Source organism: Schistocerca serialis, chromosome 10 (genome assembly GCF_023864345.2).
Source record: "Schistocerca serialis cubense isolate TAMUIC-IGC-003099 chromosome 10, iqSchSeri2.2, whole genome shotgun sequence".
Taxonomy (NCBI): domain Eukaryota; kingdom Metazoa; phylum Arthropoda; class Insecta; order Orthoptera; family Acrididae; genus Schistocerca; species Schistocerca serialis.
In genome coordinates, this window is record NC_064647.1 from 160486273 (window position 1) to 160504461 (window position 18189).

The 18189-nt window shown below is 39.4% G+C and overlaps 1 protein-coding gene across 1 annotated transcript in view; it reads left to right on the forward strand.

Moving 5' to 3' along the window:
* LOC126424800 (zinc finger protein 490-like) overlaps positions 1-18189 on the forward strand; it is a 63729-nt gene that overhangs the window by 20783 nt on the left and 24757 nt on the right. Inside the window, exons 3-6 of the mRNA XM_050087588.1 lie at positions 11056-11124; positions 11236-11313; positions 11466-11534; positions 17318-17486. Coding sequence (XP_049943545.1) covers positions 11056-11124; positions 11236-11313; positions 11466-11534; positions 17318-17486 — 385 coding nt within the window. The remainder of the gene's footprint in view (positions 1-11055; positions 11125-11235; positions 11314-11465; positions 11535-17317; positions 17487-18189) is intronic.

Consider the following 18189-nt stretch of genomic DNA (forward strand, 5'->3'; position numbering starts at 1 on the left):
GTTCTGAGTTTGAATATAATAAATTTTCTAGAGACCGCAAAGCTCATGTCCACAAACCATTATTGCTTTAGAAAGCATCACTTGTGTGAAACCCAGCTTTCTCTTTTCTCACATAATGTACTGCAAACTATTGATGAAGGGCAACAAGCAATCCATATTTATAGATTTCCAAAATGCATTCGACACTATCCCACTGCAGACTGTTAACAAAGTTACATGCATATGGAATAGGCTCCCAGATATGTGAGTGGCTCAAAGACTTATTATGTAATAGAACCCAGTATGTTGTCCTCAGTGGCGAGCGTTCATCGGAGAGATGGGTAACACCAGGAGTGCCACAGGGAAGTGTGATAAGACAGTTGCTATTTTCAGTATACATAAATAATCTGCCAGTCAAGGCTGGTAGCAATCTGTAGTTGTTTGCTGATGATGTTGTGATTTACAGGAAGGTGTCAAAGATAAATAACTATAGGTTGATACAAGATGACCTAGACAAAATTTCTAGACGGTGCGAGAATGGTAGCTGTTTCTTGATGTAGAAAACTGTGAGGTAATGCGGATGAGTAGAAAAACAGACCTGTAGTGTTCGCGTACAGCATGAGTAGTGTCCTGCTTGACACAGTCACGTTGTTTAATTATCTGGTTGTAATGGCGTGAAGCGATATGAAATGGAACGAACATTGAGGGTTGTGGTAGGGAAGGCGAATGGTCGACTTTGGTTTATTGGGAAAATTTTAGTAAAGTATTGTTCATTTGTAAAGGAGGCTGCATATAGGATGCTAGTGCGATCTATTCTTGAGTACTGCTCAAGTGTTTGGGATCTGCACCAGGTCAGATTGGAAGAAGACATCGAAGCATTTTAAGGCAAGCTGCTAGTTTTGATACCGGTAGGTTTGATCAGCATGCAAGTGTTATGGATTTGCTTCAGGTGCTCAAGTGGAAGGCCTTGGATTGATGAAGGCATTAATTTCGATAAACACTTCTGAGAAAATTCAGAGAACCGACATTTGAAGCAGACTGCAGAACAATCCTACTGCCACCAACATACATTTCACATAGGGACCACGGAGATAAGAGGCAAGAAATGAGGGCTCATCTCATACAGAGGCATATAGACAGTCGTTTTTCCCTCACTTTGTCTGCAAGTGGAAAGGAAACAACTAGTTGTAAAGGGTAAGCTCCACCGCACACTGTACGGTAGCTTGCAGAGTATGTATGTGTGTGTAGATGTAAATAGCTATAAGCACCATACTAGTAAATATCAGTTCACTGAAGTTCATGGAAACGATCACTGGAAACCTCATAATTCAGTTCATCTGAGACATTGTGCAGCAAATAAAAGGTTCTCCACGTTATGGAATTACGCCAGATTCTATGAGAGACATGACTAGTCAGGAGCAGTTCACTCTTCATGTATGGTGCTTCAACCCAGAAATGCTCAAAGTAAGAGAATATTTTCTGAGGTTATATGGTGTACTGGACTTGGGGGCAGAATTGCTTTCAAAAAATAATCTTTCTAAGTGAGAGTAGAGTTTCTACATACCCATTGTTTAGCTGGTGCAGCCAACATGTCTGTGCAGAACAAGGGTATGAAGGAAATCTTTTCTTCAAGACCAGCCAAAGAGCTGTTGTACCTACTGCAGTAATCGTTGTTTGGATCTTGCTCTACTGGAAGTTTCAAAAATCTGTGATCCATTGTGTGAGGTCTTGGTAACTGTCAAAGACATCTCAGATTTAGTTATTTAATCCCCAAAAATGAAAAATGTGTACGCTGTTGTTGTGCTACCATCTGGTGCCGCTAAGATGAATCCAGATCCACAACTTCAGTGGCTAATTACGATGTTACCGACTCAGAGAGCTGTAAGGCTAAAATTTTTGAAATATTTTAGGATAAACTATAACCAGGTCTAGGAAACAGTAACTGACATATTGAATGGAGAGAAAAGACAGTCAGTCCTGCGGGGTAGGTGAATTGGCTTGGGAAGTGTAAGTTAAATTTTTTAAATGAGAGTCACTGTTGACGTGTTTGGTCCATGCTAAGAACCGGTCAGATCTGCATAGAATCCAATTTTTAGTGCAGTGAGACAGAGCTCTTGCAAATCTTAGAACTGCATAAGCGTTTGGTGTGCTATTAGAAAAAGCCACAGATTATTCTAAGTACCTAGATCTGAAAGACGTAAATACCCCATCAATTCAAAAAGTTTTAAGACTGGATTAATAAAAATTATAAGGAAGTTTAAAAAGGCTGTTTTAATGCTTCAAGTGCTCCACATAGGCTCCTCCCTCCCCCATCCTCGACACACGCACACAAAATTAAGTACAAAGCACATAACATTAATACAATCATGTGAAACTGTCTCTTTGTGGAATGTTGTCACATGTCACACTGGCTTGAATGACAATTACATCGTCAGATTGTTGACCCATCGTGTGAATTTCTGCACTTTGCCATTTTGTGTTAGATTTGTGTTGATAACACTTAGTCTCTGCACCTGTGGTGATTTTTTACAGAAAAGCATGTCCTCGAGTTGTGGCAGGCATCCACGCATTGCTTTTGTTTGGTAGTTAAGGCGTACAGGACAACTTTTTACACAGTTTTGTCTTCTTCAAAACCCTCTGGAGAATGTTTTGAACTCTTAATTTAGAGGTGTTGCCATATTGAGATTTATCACACAACAGTGTTGACACACTATGGCCACACGCTCACTGCTTCACACAAGTCCATACCTGTTGTTTACAGTTGTTAGTTCAAGTAAGCATTGTACTTAACTGTGCTGACATTGCTTGTACGCCAAGAAGGAAATCAGTCTTGGAACTTTTTGGGTGGACTGTGTATCTCACAGCTAAGAAACATACTAGTGGGATTGAAACACACGGAAACATCTTCTGTTCTTGAAGAATTGTTTCATGGATATCGTTTTATGGAAAATGTGTTTAAAATTCTAGATCTGATTCTGAAAGGGATTGAGCGAAGATTCAACCGAGAGGATCGAAAGCGACTATCCCACTTTGAAGAGATACTTGTTAGGCCATCCCACACAACTTCTCCATCTGCAAGACATTTAGAAAAGTTGCGTGGAGAACACACACAACAGACTTTAACCTCTACAGGCTTCATACACAATTCTAAATGCTGCCAACCATTATGACTGGTGTAACACCACGCAATGTCTCATCTGTTGGAAAACAATTTAGTCTTGAATGGGTTAAGGAACTGTTTCAAGAATCTGTTTGCTCAGTTATTCTGATTAAGGCTGTTGATAACATATCGATATTGATAGTTTTTCCAAAAAATATTGATATTTATCGGTGATATTTTTCCCCGATATATTGATATCAAAATGGAAATATCGAGTGCTGATATTTTTATTTTATATTTTTTTTCCCAATTTTCATTTAATATTTGAAGTTATGCTTTTTAAACCGCAGTAAAACATAATTTTAATTTCACTGTTTGAAAGGGTCTTACCATTTTTTGAGCTTCCATCACGTCCAATCTATTTCTTTGACTCAACAATATTATGAAAAGGAAAGTTGCTCCTCACAATATAGCGGAGATGCTAAGTCACAGATCACAGACAAGCTTTCCACCAGCAAGGGCTTTGAAAAATAGACCACACACACACACACACACACACACACACACACACACACACACGACTGCAGTCTCTGGCAACTGAAGCCACACTGCAAGCAGCAGCACCAGAGCATGATGGAAGTGGTGACAGGGTGGGGGTAAGGAGGCGGCTCAGGCAGGGAGGGGGAGGGATAGTAGGGGTAGGGGTGGGGGACAGTGAAGTGCTGCTGGGGAGCACGTAGGGACGAGGTGGAGAAAGGGTAAGGCAGCTGTGTGCAGTCAGAAGGTTAGACGGTGGGCAGGGGAGAGGTTTTTTGTTGGGGGGGGGGGGGGGGGTTGGGAAAAAGGTGAGAAGTAAAAACACTGGGTGCAATGGTGGTTTTAGGGCTGTGTAATGCTGGGATGGGAACAGGGAAGGGGCTGGATAGGTGAGGACAATGACTAATGAAGGTTGAGGCCAGGAAGATTATGGGAATGTAGGATATATCGCAGATAAAGTTCCCACCTGCGCAATTCAGAAAAGCTGGTGTTGGTGGGTAGGATCCATATGGCTCATGCTGTGAAGCAGTCAGTGAAATGAAGGATGTCGTGTTGGGCAGCATACTCAGCAACAGGGTGGTCCACTTGTTTGCCGACCACAGTTGTCGGTGGCCATTCATGCGGACAGACAGCTTGTTGGTTGTCATGCCCACATAGACTGCAGCACAGCGGTTGCCCCTTAGCTTGTAGATCACATGACTGGTTTCACTGGTAGCCCTACCTTTGATGGGATAGGTGATGTTTGTGACTGGAGTGGAGTAGGTGGTGGTGGGAGGATGTATGGGACAGGTCTTGTATCTAACTCATATTATAGGGATATGAGCTATGGGGTTAGGGGTTGGGAGCAGGAGTTGTGTAGGATGGATGAGTATATTACGTAGGTTTGGTGAACAGCAGAATACCACTGTGGGAGGGGTGGGAAGGGTAGTAGGGAGGACATTCCTCATTTCAGGGCACGACAAGTGATAATCGAAAACTTGGCGGGGAATGTAATTCAGTTACTCTAGTCCTGGGTAGTACTGAGTTACAAGAGGAATGCTCCTCTGTGGCCAGACGGTGAGACTTTCGGAGGTGATGGGAGACTGGAAATATAAGGCACGGGAGATTGTTTTTGTACAAGACTGGGAGGATAATTACAGTCTATGAAGGCTTCACTGAGACCCTCGGTATATTTTGAGAGGGACTGCTCGTCACTGCAGATGCGACGACCGTGAGTGGCTGGGCTGTATGGAAGGGACTTCTCAGTATGGAATGTGTGAAACAAGTATATGTGGCACAAAAGTAGAAGTCCGATTGCCATGGGGAGAGGGGGGGGAGGGTTTCCAGAGTGAATGGAATAACATTATTTCCAATATGAAGAAATAACACACCAGTTGCATTAAAAACAATTTTTAACGCAACTAGTGTTCTATTTCTTCACATCGGCATTCTTCAAAAACAGCTGCTGAAAATGATGAACAAAACTCTAAATGATAAGATTGATTTTTATGGTGGGTGGAGACATGTCAGGGGAAATGCTGATGTAATTGGCACTCGGCGCTACCAACAGAAACTGCAGTGTTTAGGATCACCACACAATTTTGACACAACAACTGCTAGGTTACTGGCATTTGCAGAAATGAAGAAACAGGGAAGTCAACATGAACTGTTGTGGACAAATCCGATGCGTGACAAAACCAAACGACGGACACATCAGACACTTTTTGTTGTATCACTTAATGCAGTTACCATTGTTATCAAAGTGATTATCATCAAGTGTGAATGTGCATTGTTTTCCTTTCAGTTCCTGCTCTAAGGGGGATAGGCAGGCTGTTAGCTTGTTGATGCACAGAGTATCTAATAATAATACGTAAATATACAGCTCTAAAACTAGCAGTATATTTACAATGTGCGGTTGATATTTTTATAGTCAGGTATGTCGAATTTTTTTCTGTCAGTATATTGATACATCAGATTCCCGATATTTTTAAAAATATCAACAGTTCTAATTCTGACCCACCCAGCTACGAGTCCTTCATCTTCGTCAAGACAGGACTGGGTTAACTTGACCATATGGATGTCCTGAAAGAGTTTGTTCACCATGTTGTGGGAAGGAAAGCTATGTTCAGAAATTTTATATAAAATTTTTTGCGTCTAAAAAGAAACAAAATAAGTACCTTCTTCATTTTCAAAGAAATTATGATTTTCTTCCAATAAGACAACACACAGTGTTTCTGATAGTGTAGTAGTAGTAGCAGTAGTAGTAGCAACAACAACAATAAAGTTACCGACAGCTGATTGTTATGGTGGTCTACAGTAATTCTGAACTACTGTTTGTAAGAGGTCTCAGAGATGCAGAATTAATGATTTCCCACTACGTGATGTCTTTTTCAAAATTAAGTGAATGAAATTTTTTCTGTGCAGCAGGACTTATAAAAATTGGGCCTGTATTTTCTTCATAGAACAACATAGCCTTGCCTACCTAGTATCTTCTCACACTATTAGTACACGTGTTTGATTAACAGTTGTTAATTAAACAAAAACAGTGCATAGGTTTGACCACCTCCTCCCCCTTCCCAAATAAAATAATAGTTGGTACTCCACTCCCCTACACACACACACACACACACACACACACACACACACACAAACATTACACAATGGTTATCAGTGTCAGCTTAAAAAAGTTAAATACAGTTGCATCACATTATAAGGTGACAAGTCTGTTACGTATAGAGGCATGGTCATTGAAGCCAACAGAGGGCAGCCAATGTTGACAAGATGTTGCAGAAGTTGACTTGCAGTATCCTGTCTATTCAGAGAGGCAATTGCATAATGGGGATGCCACCAAGCCAATGTGATGGTGTTTCCTGTAGCAACTGTGGTTGGGCATGAGATTTGTTCTAGTGGAGCACTGATGTGTCTCTTTTCAGAATTTAGTCAGCAGTACCACAGTAATCCTAGAACAATCTCTATGTATTGTGTTTGTATGATTCTTGCTATTCTGTGTCCACTTCTCTGTTTTTACTAGATTGATGATGTTTAAAAGATTTGCAGCTGGTACTCCTGCACATTCCCTCTCTCCATCCTAGACGGCTGCTTTATCGATCTTGCCTGTCATTTCATTTCCAGGAATGACATAATGAGCTTTTACTCTATACATGTTTCCTAGTTGTGAGTTCTAACATCAAGTTCTCGATGTCATAAGCCACAGGATTGTGCACTGTAAACATTGTGCACTGTAAACATATTTCAGTAATTGAAGTGGAAGGTTGGAATCACAGAGGATAGCAACCTAATCATGCATATGTTTATCAGTGTTCGGAGAGTAAGCGTTGTTTATTTGTGGGCTCAGCTTTTTATGTTCTTGATCTTGATATCATGTAAGGGTATTTTTGGACTCATACTCTGACAGCACTTTTATTGCTTTTAAGAGAATCTGTACCACAGTTCTAACCTCTGTAGAATAACAAAGAAGTCGTTTGTGTCAATAATCCATATACTGAAGTTACAGAAACAGATGTAGGTACACACGTCATTCTTCTGGAGTGTTATGTCTACAAGCTGCGTTTGCAGTAAGTGCAACCATGTCCACCTTGTCATGCCCACACAGGCACTTTCAGCTGTCCTAAATACAAAAACATATCAGCTGGACCTATGACTTGGCTGTGAATTTGTATTACTATTTTTTCGATGTGTTCGTTCTTATTTAAGTTGAATTTCAGGCCTACTTACAGGCTTGTTCTATTAAGTACTTCTATTTGTTGTCCCACCACCATAGCTGAGGTCACTGATGCACATCTTTGCAGTGACGCTCGACTCTGAGGTAAACCGGTTTGGATCCTGATGGTGGAAAATTTTCACTACCAGTATTTGTCCGGCAAGAGGAGGAGGGATGATGGCGTAAAGTTCCTAATCACCAGACTTTGTGCGGATGTCTGGATTAAATTCCAATCCTCTCCATCGTTTCTCATGAGATGGGGGAATGTGACACTGTTGATGGTGATCTATCTGCTACACAGGTATGTTTAGTTTGGCAGCTCCCTCTGGGCTAACCAAGAGGAGTAGGATAGGTCTGGGCACTGGGTTTCACCCTCTCCCTTCCCTTCATTCACAACAACACAAACCCAACACTACACTATACAAGCCTCATCACAGTCATCCACAAGAGGACGACAGTTCAAAGCCGTATCCGGCCATCCAGATCTAGGTTTTCCGCAATTTCCCTAAATCGCTCCAGGCAGATGCTGGGATGGTTCCTTTGAAAGGGGGTGGCCAATTTTCTTCCCCATTCTTGGCACAATCTGAGCTTGCTCTCAGTCTCTAATGATCTCGATGTCGACGGTACATTAAACCCAATCTTTCTTCCTTTCCATCATCTGCAAGACACAATACACACTTGGCGCTTCATATCAGGCCAGGGGAAGGGTATGGCAAGCTACCTGCACTAAAGCCTCACTTAGAGTGATGATGCTGGATTCCTGCACCATGCCCATTCCCTGGATGTGGTACAGCTTCTACTTTTTGGGTTTATTTTTGAAGTCTACCTATGCAAGATGCAAACAGTACAGTGCCAATAGCAAAGTTGAAGTGGTTGATTAAGATTTGATATATTGTCAAATGGAAACATGTGGCCGTATGAATGTTCATATGATTAGTTCATATAATTGTTAATTACTTTAGGATTGCCTAATTACAACCAATAGTCACATTACTGGTTCAGCATTTTATTGCCTTATTCAGATATGATCATAACCTACAAATGGATTCTTCATGATATACAGATTGTAGTTATATATGTAGTGAACTTCTTGAAAAATGGTATAACATATGTCAATAAAATATGCACCATTTCATTACTTTGTGTAAGAGACTCTTTTATCATGTCACAGCGAGATGCGTGCTCAATTGATGTGTTTTATATCATTGTCACTATGTTCATACATATAGCTGTAAAACATGGTGAAACAGTTGGTGGATTTTTGTTGCATCTGAAAATGGCAATAAATTTCCGAAAATCATGATTTCAGTGTTTACAGTAATGTGGTGATGTATACATACTAAATTATTATACAAAAGTGGTTAGTATACAATGCAATAAGACAGAATATGCCTTCATTTCTCAATTTGTGCATCTAAAACTTTCTCTAGAGATGTTGAGAATAGTTTTGGTGATAAGGAATCTCCTCAAGTCTCCTCTTTCAGTTACGATTTCCTTACTATCGTGATGTAAATTAATGGAAGTTACAGCATTGACATATGCATTCTTTAGTATATCTTGCTAGTATACCCATATTGCAATGGAAGTCTCAAGGTTTTGGTTTATGTAACTTTTCTTAGTATTTTTATTTCGAAGATATAAAGATGGACATTTGAGAATAGGTGAGAATGGATACACTCATGACAGACTTACACATAGAGGTGAACACACAATAAACTATGTAAAGATAATGGACTAAATTGATAGACAGATAGGAAGATGAAGATGATCAAAGTATGAGAGCCCCTCAGTATTTAGTTTTGTTTATTGTATACCAGAATAACTGGCAACTACAACAATAATAAACAAGCAAAGAAATCAGTGGGAAATCGTGCCAGTTCTGTAAATTTTCACAATAGTGTTTTGTGCAAAGATCGTGTTCTTCGCTCCAAGGATTCCTGTTAGTTCATTGAGAAATTCCGAAATACTTTCTTATTGATTGAACCTACTGGTAACAAATTTAGCAGCATGCCTGTGATTGCTTCAACATCTTCCTTTAATTTAATCTGATAGTGTACCCTAACACTCGAGCAGCACTCAACTATGGCTTGCAGTAGGTTTCTGTACACAGTCACCTGTGGAAATGAACTACACTTCTGTAGATTTTCCCCAACAAACTGAAGAGTTGACCATTCACTTTCTCTATTACCGACCTTATATGCTCACTCTATTTTTTGTCACTTTGCAACATTACACCTGGATATTTAATTAACGTGACTGTCAAGCAGCATATCACTAATACTGTTTTAAAAAACGACATGATTGTTTTTCTTACTCATTTCCATTATCTTACATTTTTCTGTATTTTGAGGAAGATGCCATTCATCACACCAAATAACAATTCTGTGGAAATCATCCTGAGTTGTCCTACAATCACTCAGTGATGACACTTTTCCATACACTTAGCATCATCAGCAAACAGTTTCAGAGTGCTGCTCAGCCCATCCATCTGATTGTTCATATACAGGGTGTTTATACATTAGTTATACAAAAGTAACCTGTGATTGTGAAAATGTAAATAACTTACAGAAATGTCTGATGTGGACTGAATGCAGTATATCGTCAAGTTTTATTTACAAATGGTAATGTGGTTACCTTTTGTAATGCATGAAATGTCCTATCTGTAATGAATTTGATGCCAAATCCTATGAAGCCAGTCTTAATGTATGGTGGCAGTTGTTACCCATTGACACAGCTCGTTTTCTGGAAGTGGAGAAACAAACACTCTGTCTTTAATGTAACACCATACACATAAGTCCATTATGGTTAAATGAGGTAATCATGGTGGCCATGCTCTGCATTGTTATACAACTCCATGATGAATGCTGGAATAACTCATTTGTGCATGCCACCTAACAAGAACATTGGGAACTAACAGTTAGGCGGGAATAAAACTTTAAAGTATATTGCATTCAGTGCTGTATCTAACATTTATATAAATGGAAACTCCAGGTAGGAATATTAATAATATAAGGAAATAAATAGAGTGCTACTCATCATAAAGATGATACATTGAGTTGCAGATAGGCACAATGAAAAGACTTTTACATGTTTAGCTTTTGGCCAAAGCCTGCTTCAGAAAAGTAAACACAAACACACAATGGACCAGAATGCCAGTCCAAGCTGCCAGAGATGCCACTTGTGTGTGCATAAGGTGTGCTTATTTGTGTGAATGTGTCTGTGTTTTCTTTTCTGAAGAAGGCTTTGGCCAAAACTAAATGTGTAAAAATCTTTTTGCTGTGCCTGTTTGCAACTCGGCATGCGAGTAGCAATCTGTCCTTTTCCTTGTATTGTAAACATTTCTATAAGTTATTCACCCTTTTCAAAATTAAAGATTACTCTTTTGTAAGTAATTTATAAACACCCTCTATGTAGAATCAATGTTCCCTCAGTTGACACTACATAAGGAGATCACTGAGGATGTGGAACATGTTACATTAGGATAGATCTAAAGATTCTAAGTGAAATGCTCCTGAACGGTGTGGAATACTATTGCCCTGAAATACATGTAGGTCATTAAAAAACTGAAATACAGGCAGTTGGTGATTTTGTATTAATAATTTTTGTATTTTGTTCACTTTCATTCAGATAAAGGATTTGATTTGCTTAAAAATATTGTTTTCCTTGGTTTGTTTACTAATATTGAATATATTGTAATTGATTTGTCTTTATTTTATTTTTTATTTGTTTGTTGATACAGGAAATGGTATACATTGAGGACCCCCTTGCACTTACTCAAGCTGATGTAAAACAAGAGAATTCGTTCGATGTTAGTATTACGCATGTTTCATTGTCTATTATGGACAATTTACTTTATAAATAACATAGTTCGGCTCATGTCTGTCATAGAGCTCATTATATTTTCTTTATATATTTGTAGATAACAACAGAATGCAGCATAGAAGACAACAGTTCACAAGATTGGCAAAACTCAGTCCTGATAAAGGAGGAGATTGAGGTACCGTGTTTAGAATACATTTCCTTGTAATGACTCATTTTAAGAAGAGTAACATGTTGAGCTTCTGAGTTTGTAGAGCATTATTTTCCTGTATTTTCCTAGTAAAACTGTATTAAATGGCTGTTGCTTAATTTCATTGCAATCTCTTTCAGATTGCAGAGGGCTGGGAACTAGCTGGAGAAGAAGCAAGTATATATTTCGAACCAGAGATGTGCATTACAGTGAGTTTTTGAAAACTCAGCATCCTTAAATTTTTGTTGTCTCGAATTACATGATAGATATGTCCCTCAGATTTGTAGCTGCCTGAAAACAATGTTGTGGGATTTATGTGATCAAAGTCAGTGAGAAAAAAAACTGTATGTGTAGTAGTAGTAGTAGTAGTAATTTTGGAAGTGGACCAAATTGTTTGACAAGATTGGATCCAACTTATTTAATTTTTTTGTGTCCAGAAAATTTCCTCTGAAGTTTTTCAGCCAAATATCAGGACATAGCCAGTGCTTCTTTCTTGTCAAGCCATGGGTTGTCAAGGGCACATCTTGTTAGACAACTGGGACATTGCAGATGATGTTCCATGTCCTGGACTTGACCACAGGCATGTTTGTTGTCGGCTTCATCTTTAAGGCTCATTTTAATTAGATTTGTTTTGAGTGGTGCTACACTCATTCTGATGTGATTCAGCATTCTCCAAATCTTTCAGCTTGATATATTGTCACTGGACATCTTTTTGTGAGCCTGGATAATCCTTTGCGGGTTTCTTTAGGTCAGTACTATAAGGGATCTCTTGTGGGATTTAAGCCTGCCAAGTCTGCACGTAGCACTGTGTGTGCGGTGGCAGTCATTGAAAGTCTGTTTAAATTATTCTGTATGCTCATGTGCAGTTCTTCTCAATTCAGAATCAGAGAATCTGGTTGCTTACATAGCTTCCCAAGCTGTGCAATTCAATTGGTTAGATAAAAAATCTACTCACCAAGTGGTGGCATGAGAAAACACACTTAAAAGTTAGGGAAGTGTGCAAGCTTGTGCAAGCTTTCAGAGTAGTAGCTCTTTCTTCTGACAGAAAAGTTGAAAGGGAAAGAAGAGGAATGAAGGAAAAGAACTGACAAATTTTAGGAAGTGGGGACTGTTGTGTTCTGCCTACTCATCTGATATAGGGTGCTTAGGAAAGTTGCTTTCTCGGATCGCTAGACAATAGTTAAAGCAAAAATTAATAAAGTTTATTACAGTAAGATAAATGACAATACTTAACTTTGTGTATCCACAAAGGTGTGTAGCAAGCAAGTGGCAATATGCAATTAATCAATGTTCTTTGGTATATACAAATCCAATGCAAGCAAATCAATACAGTTCATAAGTCACTGCTGTAGCGTTCGGAGGACAGCTCGTTTTCAACTCGGGCCGCGGCCAAGCCTAGCAGCGCTTACCTTCTCTTCGTGTAGAGGTTGCTCCTGTCTCAGTGTCATCCTAGAGAGGGGCCCCATCAGTGTACTATTGGGTGACGTCATCTCAAAGCCCTCTCTACTGTAATGTTCCAGGCTGACGTGCCAGCACTGGATGTTTCACTGGAACAGGGGAGTGGTGGAAAAGTTGCACAGATCTGTGGGTAAGGGGAGACTTACCGGATAGAACGAGAAGGAAAGTCTTATTTTTGGGGACTGCACTGGGCAAGATTTGAAAACCTGAGAGCTTAAACTTTGAATTCAGTAATTTCTGTATTGCTTAATATCCTGTCTTCCACCTGTAAGCTCTCAGATTTTGAAATCTCTTGGTGCAGTCGCCAACAATCAGTCTGTCCTTCCCATCTCACCTAGCAAATCACCACTGATCTGGGCGACTTTTTCATAACTTTCCCATTTCCTAACCTTGCCAGTACTTTTCCTTCATCTCTCTTCCTTCCTATTCAAATCTTCCACTAGCCCTGAAAGCTTGCACATTTCCTTAACTTCTATGTGTGTTTTCTCCTGCCACCGCATGATGACTAGATTTTTTTATCAATCCAAATATATTTTCAAAAACTGATTGTTTTTGTTGATCCCAAAGAGATTTGAGTTTCACGCATGCTGTTGTTAGCCTATGTATGTCTTATTAAACTTGTATCGACCTTTATGGCATGTACGAATCTGGACCATATGGTGCATGCATATTCTGCCATGGAGAAGCAAAGTGTTATTGATAATATTCAGACGAGATGTTAATGAGTTTTCTAGTTCCATTCTACTTCTTCAAAGATGTTTCTTTGTTTGGTAATAGCCAGATCATTTGCACACAAAGAAACAGGTAGTATGGACTGGTGTTGGTTGATTGTTTGCCTATAGGTTAAATAAAAGAAGAATACAACCTGAAACACAGTATCAATGTTAGTACATAGTATCAATGTTAGTACAGCAAACCACGTTAAGGTGTGTGGTGGAATATACTTTTTTTACCATTATCAGCATCTAGTACCCCCACCCCTTTTCATATTTTATTCACGACTGGTGTTTGAAGAGGACAACAGTCAGTAAGCCTTTGTATGAGCACTGATCTCTCGACTCTTCTGGGAATGGATACTCTCAGAATTTTGACAGTAAACCTTTTCATGATGCACAACACCTCTCTTGTAAGGTCCGCACTGGAGTTTGTTGAGCATCTCTGTGTTGCTCTCACACTTAGTAAATGATCTTATGCTGAAATTTCCCACTTGTTTTCTAATCTTCATTATCATACCTGTTAAACCTCCCTGGTAAGGACACAAACTGAGGAGGAATATTCAAATATCGGTCAAACTGCTTTGATGCTGTTGTATCAGTAGTTCATATGAGGTGGTGTGTTCATCTAAATTAGTCCAAACATTTATTAAGTGGATAAAACACTAGCATATTTATTTACACATGTACAAGGCAGTTGAAAATATATGTAATTTTGATATCCTTGGTTGTATTTGTTCCACACTGGTTCTGGTACAGTAAAGTTGATCACTTGCTGGCTGTTTCAGTATACTGTTACTTGCTAGCTGTTACAATGTTAGGAGTGTCATACTTGGTACATAGTAGTTATCTCATTGCCAGTCTTCCAAAATTGGGTGGAGCTCTGAGTGCGGCATCTTAAAATGACACACGGACAGATACACTTCCTTGGAGTGAGTAGAAGCAAAGAACAGAAGGGAGAACCGATAGAAGTACTCAAGGTACCCTCTGCCACAGACTGCCAGGTGGCTTGCGGAGTATGGATGTAGATGTAGATGTAGATGTAGACGGTGTGCTCTGATGACGTTCATAGCCCACTACATAGGAAGGCAGCTAGCTAGCCCTGGAGAGAGCTTTGCTCGTGGTAGTACAATGGTGGCCTATTTAAATTTATCTTCTTCCACAGAGATGTGAGCCGTGTACCATGTGAGGTTGCAAAGACACCGTTGATACTGCAGTAATGAAGTATTGTCTGGAAAAAGGTGCTGAAATATTCAGTCAGATCTTTGATAACACTGTGCAGTGGTGTGAAGATTGTCAGCTTGCTTTAAATGAGCAGAAACGTAAAATTATGTACTACACAAAACGAAAATACTTAATATCCTGTGACTACAATATGAATAATTCACAATTAGAATCAGTCAACTTGTACAAATACCTGTGCTTAACAATTTGTAGATATATTAAATGGAATTTTCACCTAGGCCCAGTTACAGGAAGGTGGCAGGCTTTGGTTCATTGACAGGATGTTGGGAAGATGCAGTCAGTCTACAAGGACATTTGTGTACAGATCCCTTGTTTGTCCCATCTTAGAATACTGCTAGAGTGTGTGGGACCCGTCCTAAAAAGTACAGGGAATACAGAAGGTTTACAAAGAAGGGAGCATGAATAATCACAGGTTTGTGTGACTCACGGGCGAGCATTATTGAAATATTGAAAAATCTAAATTGGTGTACTCTTGGAGATGGAAGAAAATTATCCTGCAGAAGCCTATTTGCAGAATTTAAAAAACCGGTATTAAATGAAGAATCTAGATATATTCTTCACTCGCCTACATATCACTACTGTGAGGATCGTGAGCACAAGATTAGACTAATTAGTACATGCCCAGAGGCATTTTAGCAGGCATTCTTCTATGCTCCGTACACAGTTGGAACAGGAAGAAACCCAAACATATTGTTTCGTGGTAAGTAACCTGTTCCGTGCACTTTACTTTGTTTTTCAGAGTAGATATCCAGATATAGAGCTAGTGTTTTGTACGCCTTTTTTTCATAAATGAATTGCAGTGTCTGCAGCTTCTTTCATTGAGTCTTGGCCTGGCAGCTACTTTTCCTGTATTAGTTTTTGCACTTTAGGTTGCTCTAAATGGTAAGTCCTAATCCATGTACTGACCAAGCCTGGTGGCATTGCTCTAAATGGCTACTAATCCGTGTACTGACCGAGTGTGTCTGCCATGTGTAGCAGTTTGTATGCAGCAATCCTGTACATGCTCATGACTGACAGCCTCACTTTGTTGAAATGTGGCGGGTGCTCACTGCTGATTACTAGTTGTTCATTGCGTGCAAGAACACTCTCAATACCAAACTGTATCAGCTGCCTACATACTGATGTATAACATCAAAACTAATAGGAAACCAAAATGCAAATTGCATTGGTGGATGAGAGAATTCTATTGCCAAAGAATACAGAATGAAAACAGACTTATGCAAGATACGAATTTCGAAGTGATATAGTTTACTCAGTTGTCTTTACATGATTTTGAACAATTAAATGCGGTGATAGGGGGAGGGGGGTGGGGGGAGGGGAAGCAGTAGTCTGAGGGAGAGGTTCTTCTCTCTTCTCGAAGAAGCCAGTAAAAAATATTTTCTTTTTTAGTTCCTGAATTGGCATCTTCATTTAGTTGCTTATCCTTTTCCACCCTGGCCTGCACTATTGTGCAGGTTTTGTTATAAATTTGCTGCAGCTCAACTACAACACTTTTTTGCATCACTCCAGACTGCAATGGTCGTACGAGTTCCTGGCTTTTGTTTGGCAGCTGTTTTCCTTCATATTGTGACCACCAGAGTGCAACAGATCATTTCAAACTTCAATGAAAAGACAAAGTCATGGGTACCAAAGATAAACCATTATATTATCTTACATTTCATTAGTTTGAGGCAATTCCTGGATTATTTTAGAGTGATAATGTTTCATTTAATGTATGTAATGTGTCTAAACAAATGTGTGAAGTGCTAGTTGGATTTTAGGTGTATTTGTATTTTGACTTTTTGAACAAACTATCACCATGAAAATTTTTTTGTATGATGTACAGATCATAATATATGGAAATTGGCACACTTTGGATAAAGCTTTAAAATTTTTTTCCCTCAGGGAGGAAAGGGGTATGTCCATCTGTGCATCCTCAAGCTTATTTTTGTTGTGGTTGTCTCTGCCCTTTGGATTGTGTAACACCTCTTGTTTTATAGAGCTGTGTCAGGACAGAACCATATCTTGATTTTCATTTTTGTCATGCGTGAACAGCAGAACTACCGTCTCAACTGCACAAGTGGGGCACTCTGAACTCTCTGTACTGTAGGATGATAGACCTCTGTGATTCATATCAGTGTGCCGCAAGTTTGACTGTGGAAGCCACGGGCTGCAACACGGTATCAACTGTGTGAGGCACAGCTGCAAATGCTGCTGCGAGTTGCTGCTGTGAATCGCTGCCCCACTCAGCAGATATGCGGATACATGCGTTTTATAATAGATTATGTTTCCAGCACTTTATGGTTAATAGTGCAATCAAATAATAATGGCCCCCCTCTGTATATTTCTGCACAGTATTGCATTTATTTACATTGAGTGTCAGCTATCACGTCCATCATCAAGGTTCCTCAGCATGTCCTCCTGAATTTTGCAACAGCTTCCCTGTATGCAACAGCATCATCTGTGAGTAACCTCGAGAAGCTTCCTATGTTATCTACCAACTCATTTATGTGTATAATGAACAGTTTGATAAATATGCCTAATCCGTTCCCACTACTTTACTCACGCCAGATTTATGCTCTTCCTTGTTATTACAGGAGGACCAGTGGACACTAGAGAATTTGCAGGACAAATTTCCTAATGGAGAAAATAGGTTAGCTGCTCAAAGTAATCAGAAGGAGAGCTGTGGTGATGATATTGAAGTCATTGACTTGGCCTCTGATGATAATGTTGAGGAAACAACAATGGATGTTAAACCTAAAACTGGTAATAATAAAACTGACAAATAGGCAGTATTTAGCTAGTTGTATTTTAATATATCATTAAAGAGTTAAAATATTTTTTGGAGTGCTGTTTCTGTGGATCACGCACATGTTATAATAATAACATTGAAATGTGCTAAGAGAAAGGGGGTGAGGGAGGCTACCAGTGCATTTCTGTTTGATGTATTTTATTCAATCATCATTGCATTGTCCTTGATGCTTAACCCTTTCACTGCTGTGGATGTGTATACACACCCTGCTCCACCATTCCCCAGGCACTGTTCACACGCATATGCATGCCGCTTAGGTTTTCCTACAGTGCTGTTGAAGTCTGTATGTGTCCTGAGCCACTGACATCTCACTGTTGCGGGTGCGTTACTTCCACATCTCAGTGATTAAAAAAGTTGTGAGAATTTATCATAAAACATATGTGCCTCTTTGTGTGGTATTATTTGCAAAAAACCTTGTTCTGATATCTTGAACCATTTATGAAATATGATAATTGTTGTGACCATATAATTCCCGATGTGCAGGGATGGAAATAGGCAGATTGTGTGCAGCCGCCCAATGGAAGTAAAAATCAATAACTCAATAATGTAATGATATATCTTCCTGCTCTCAGTTCTAAATAAAATTTTGATATCTTACTTACAATTTACTTACTGCAATGTATGAGCTAAAATCAACCATACAACACCACGTTATTT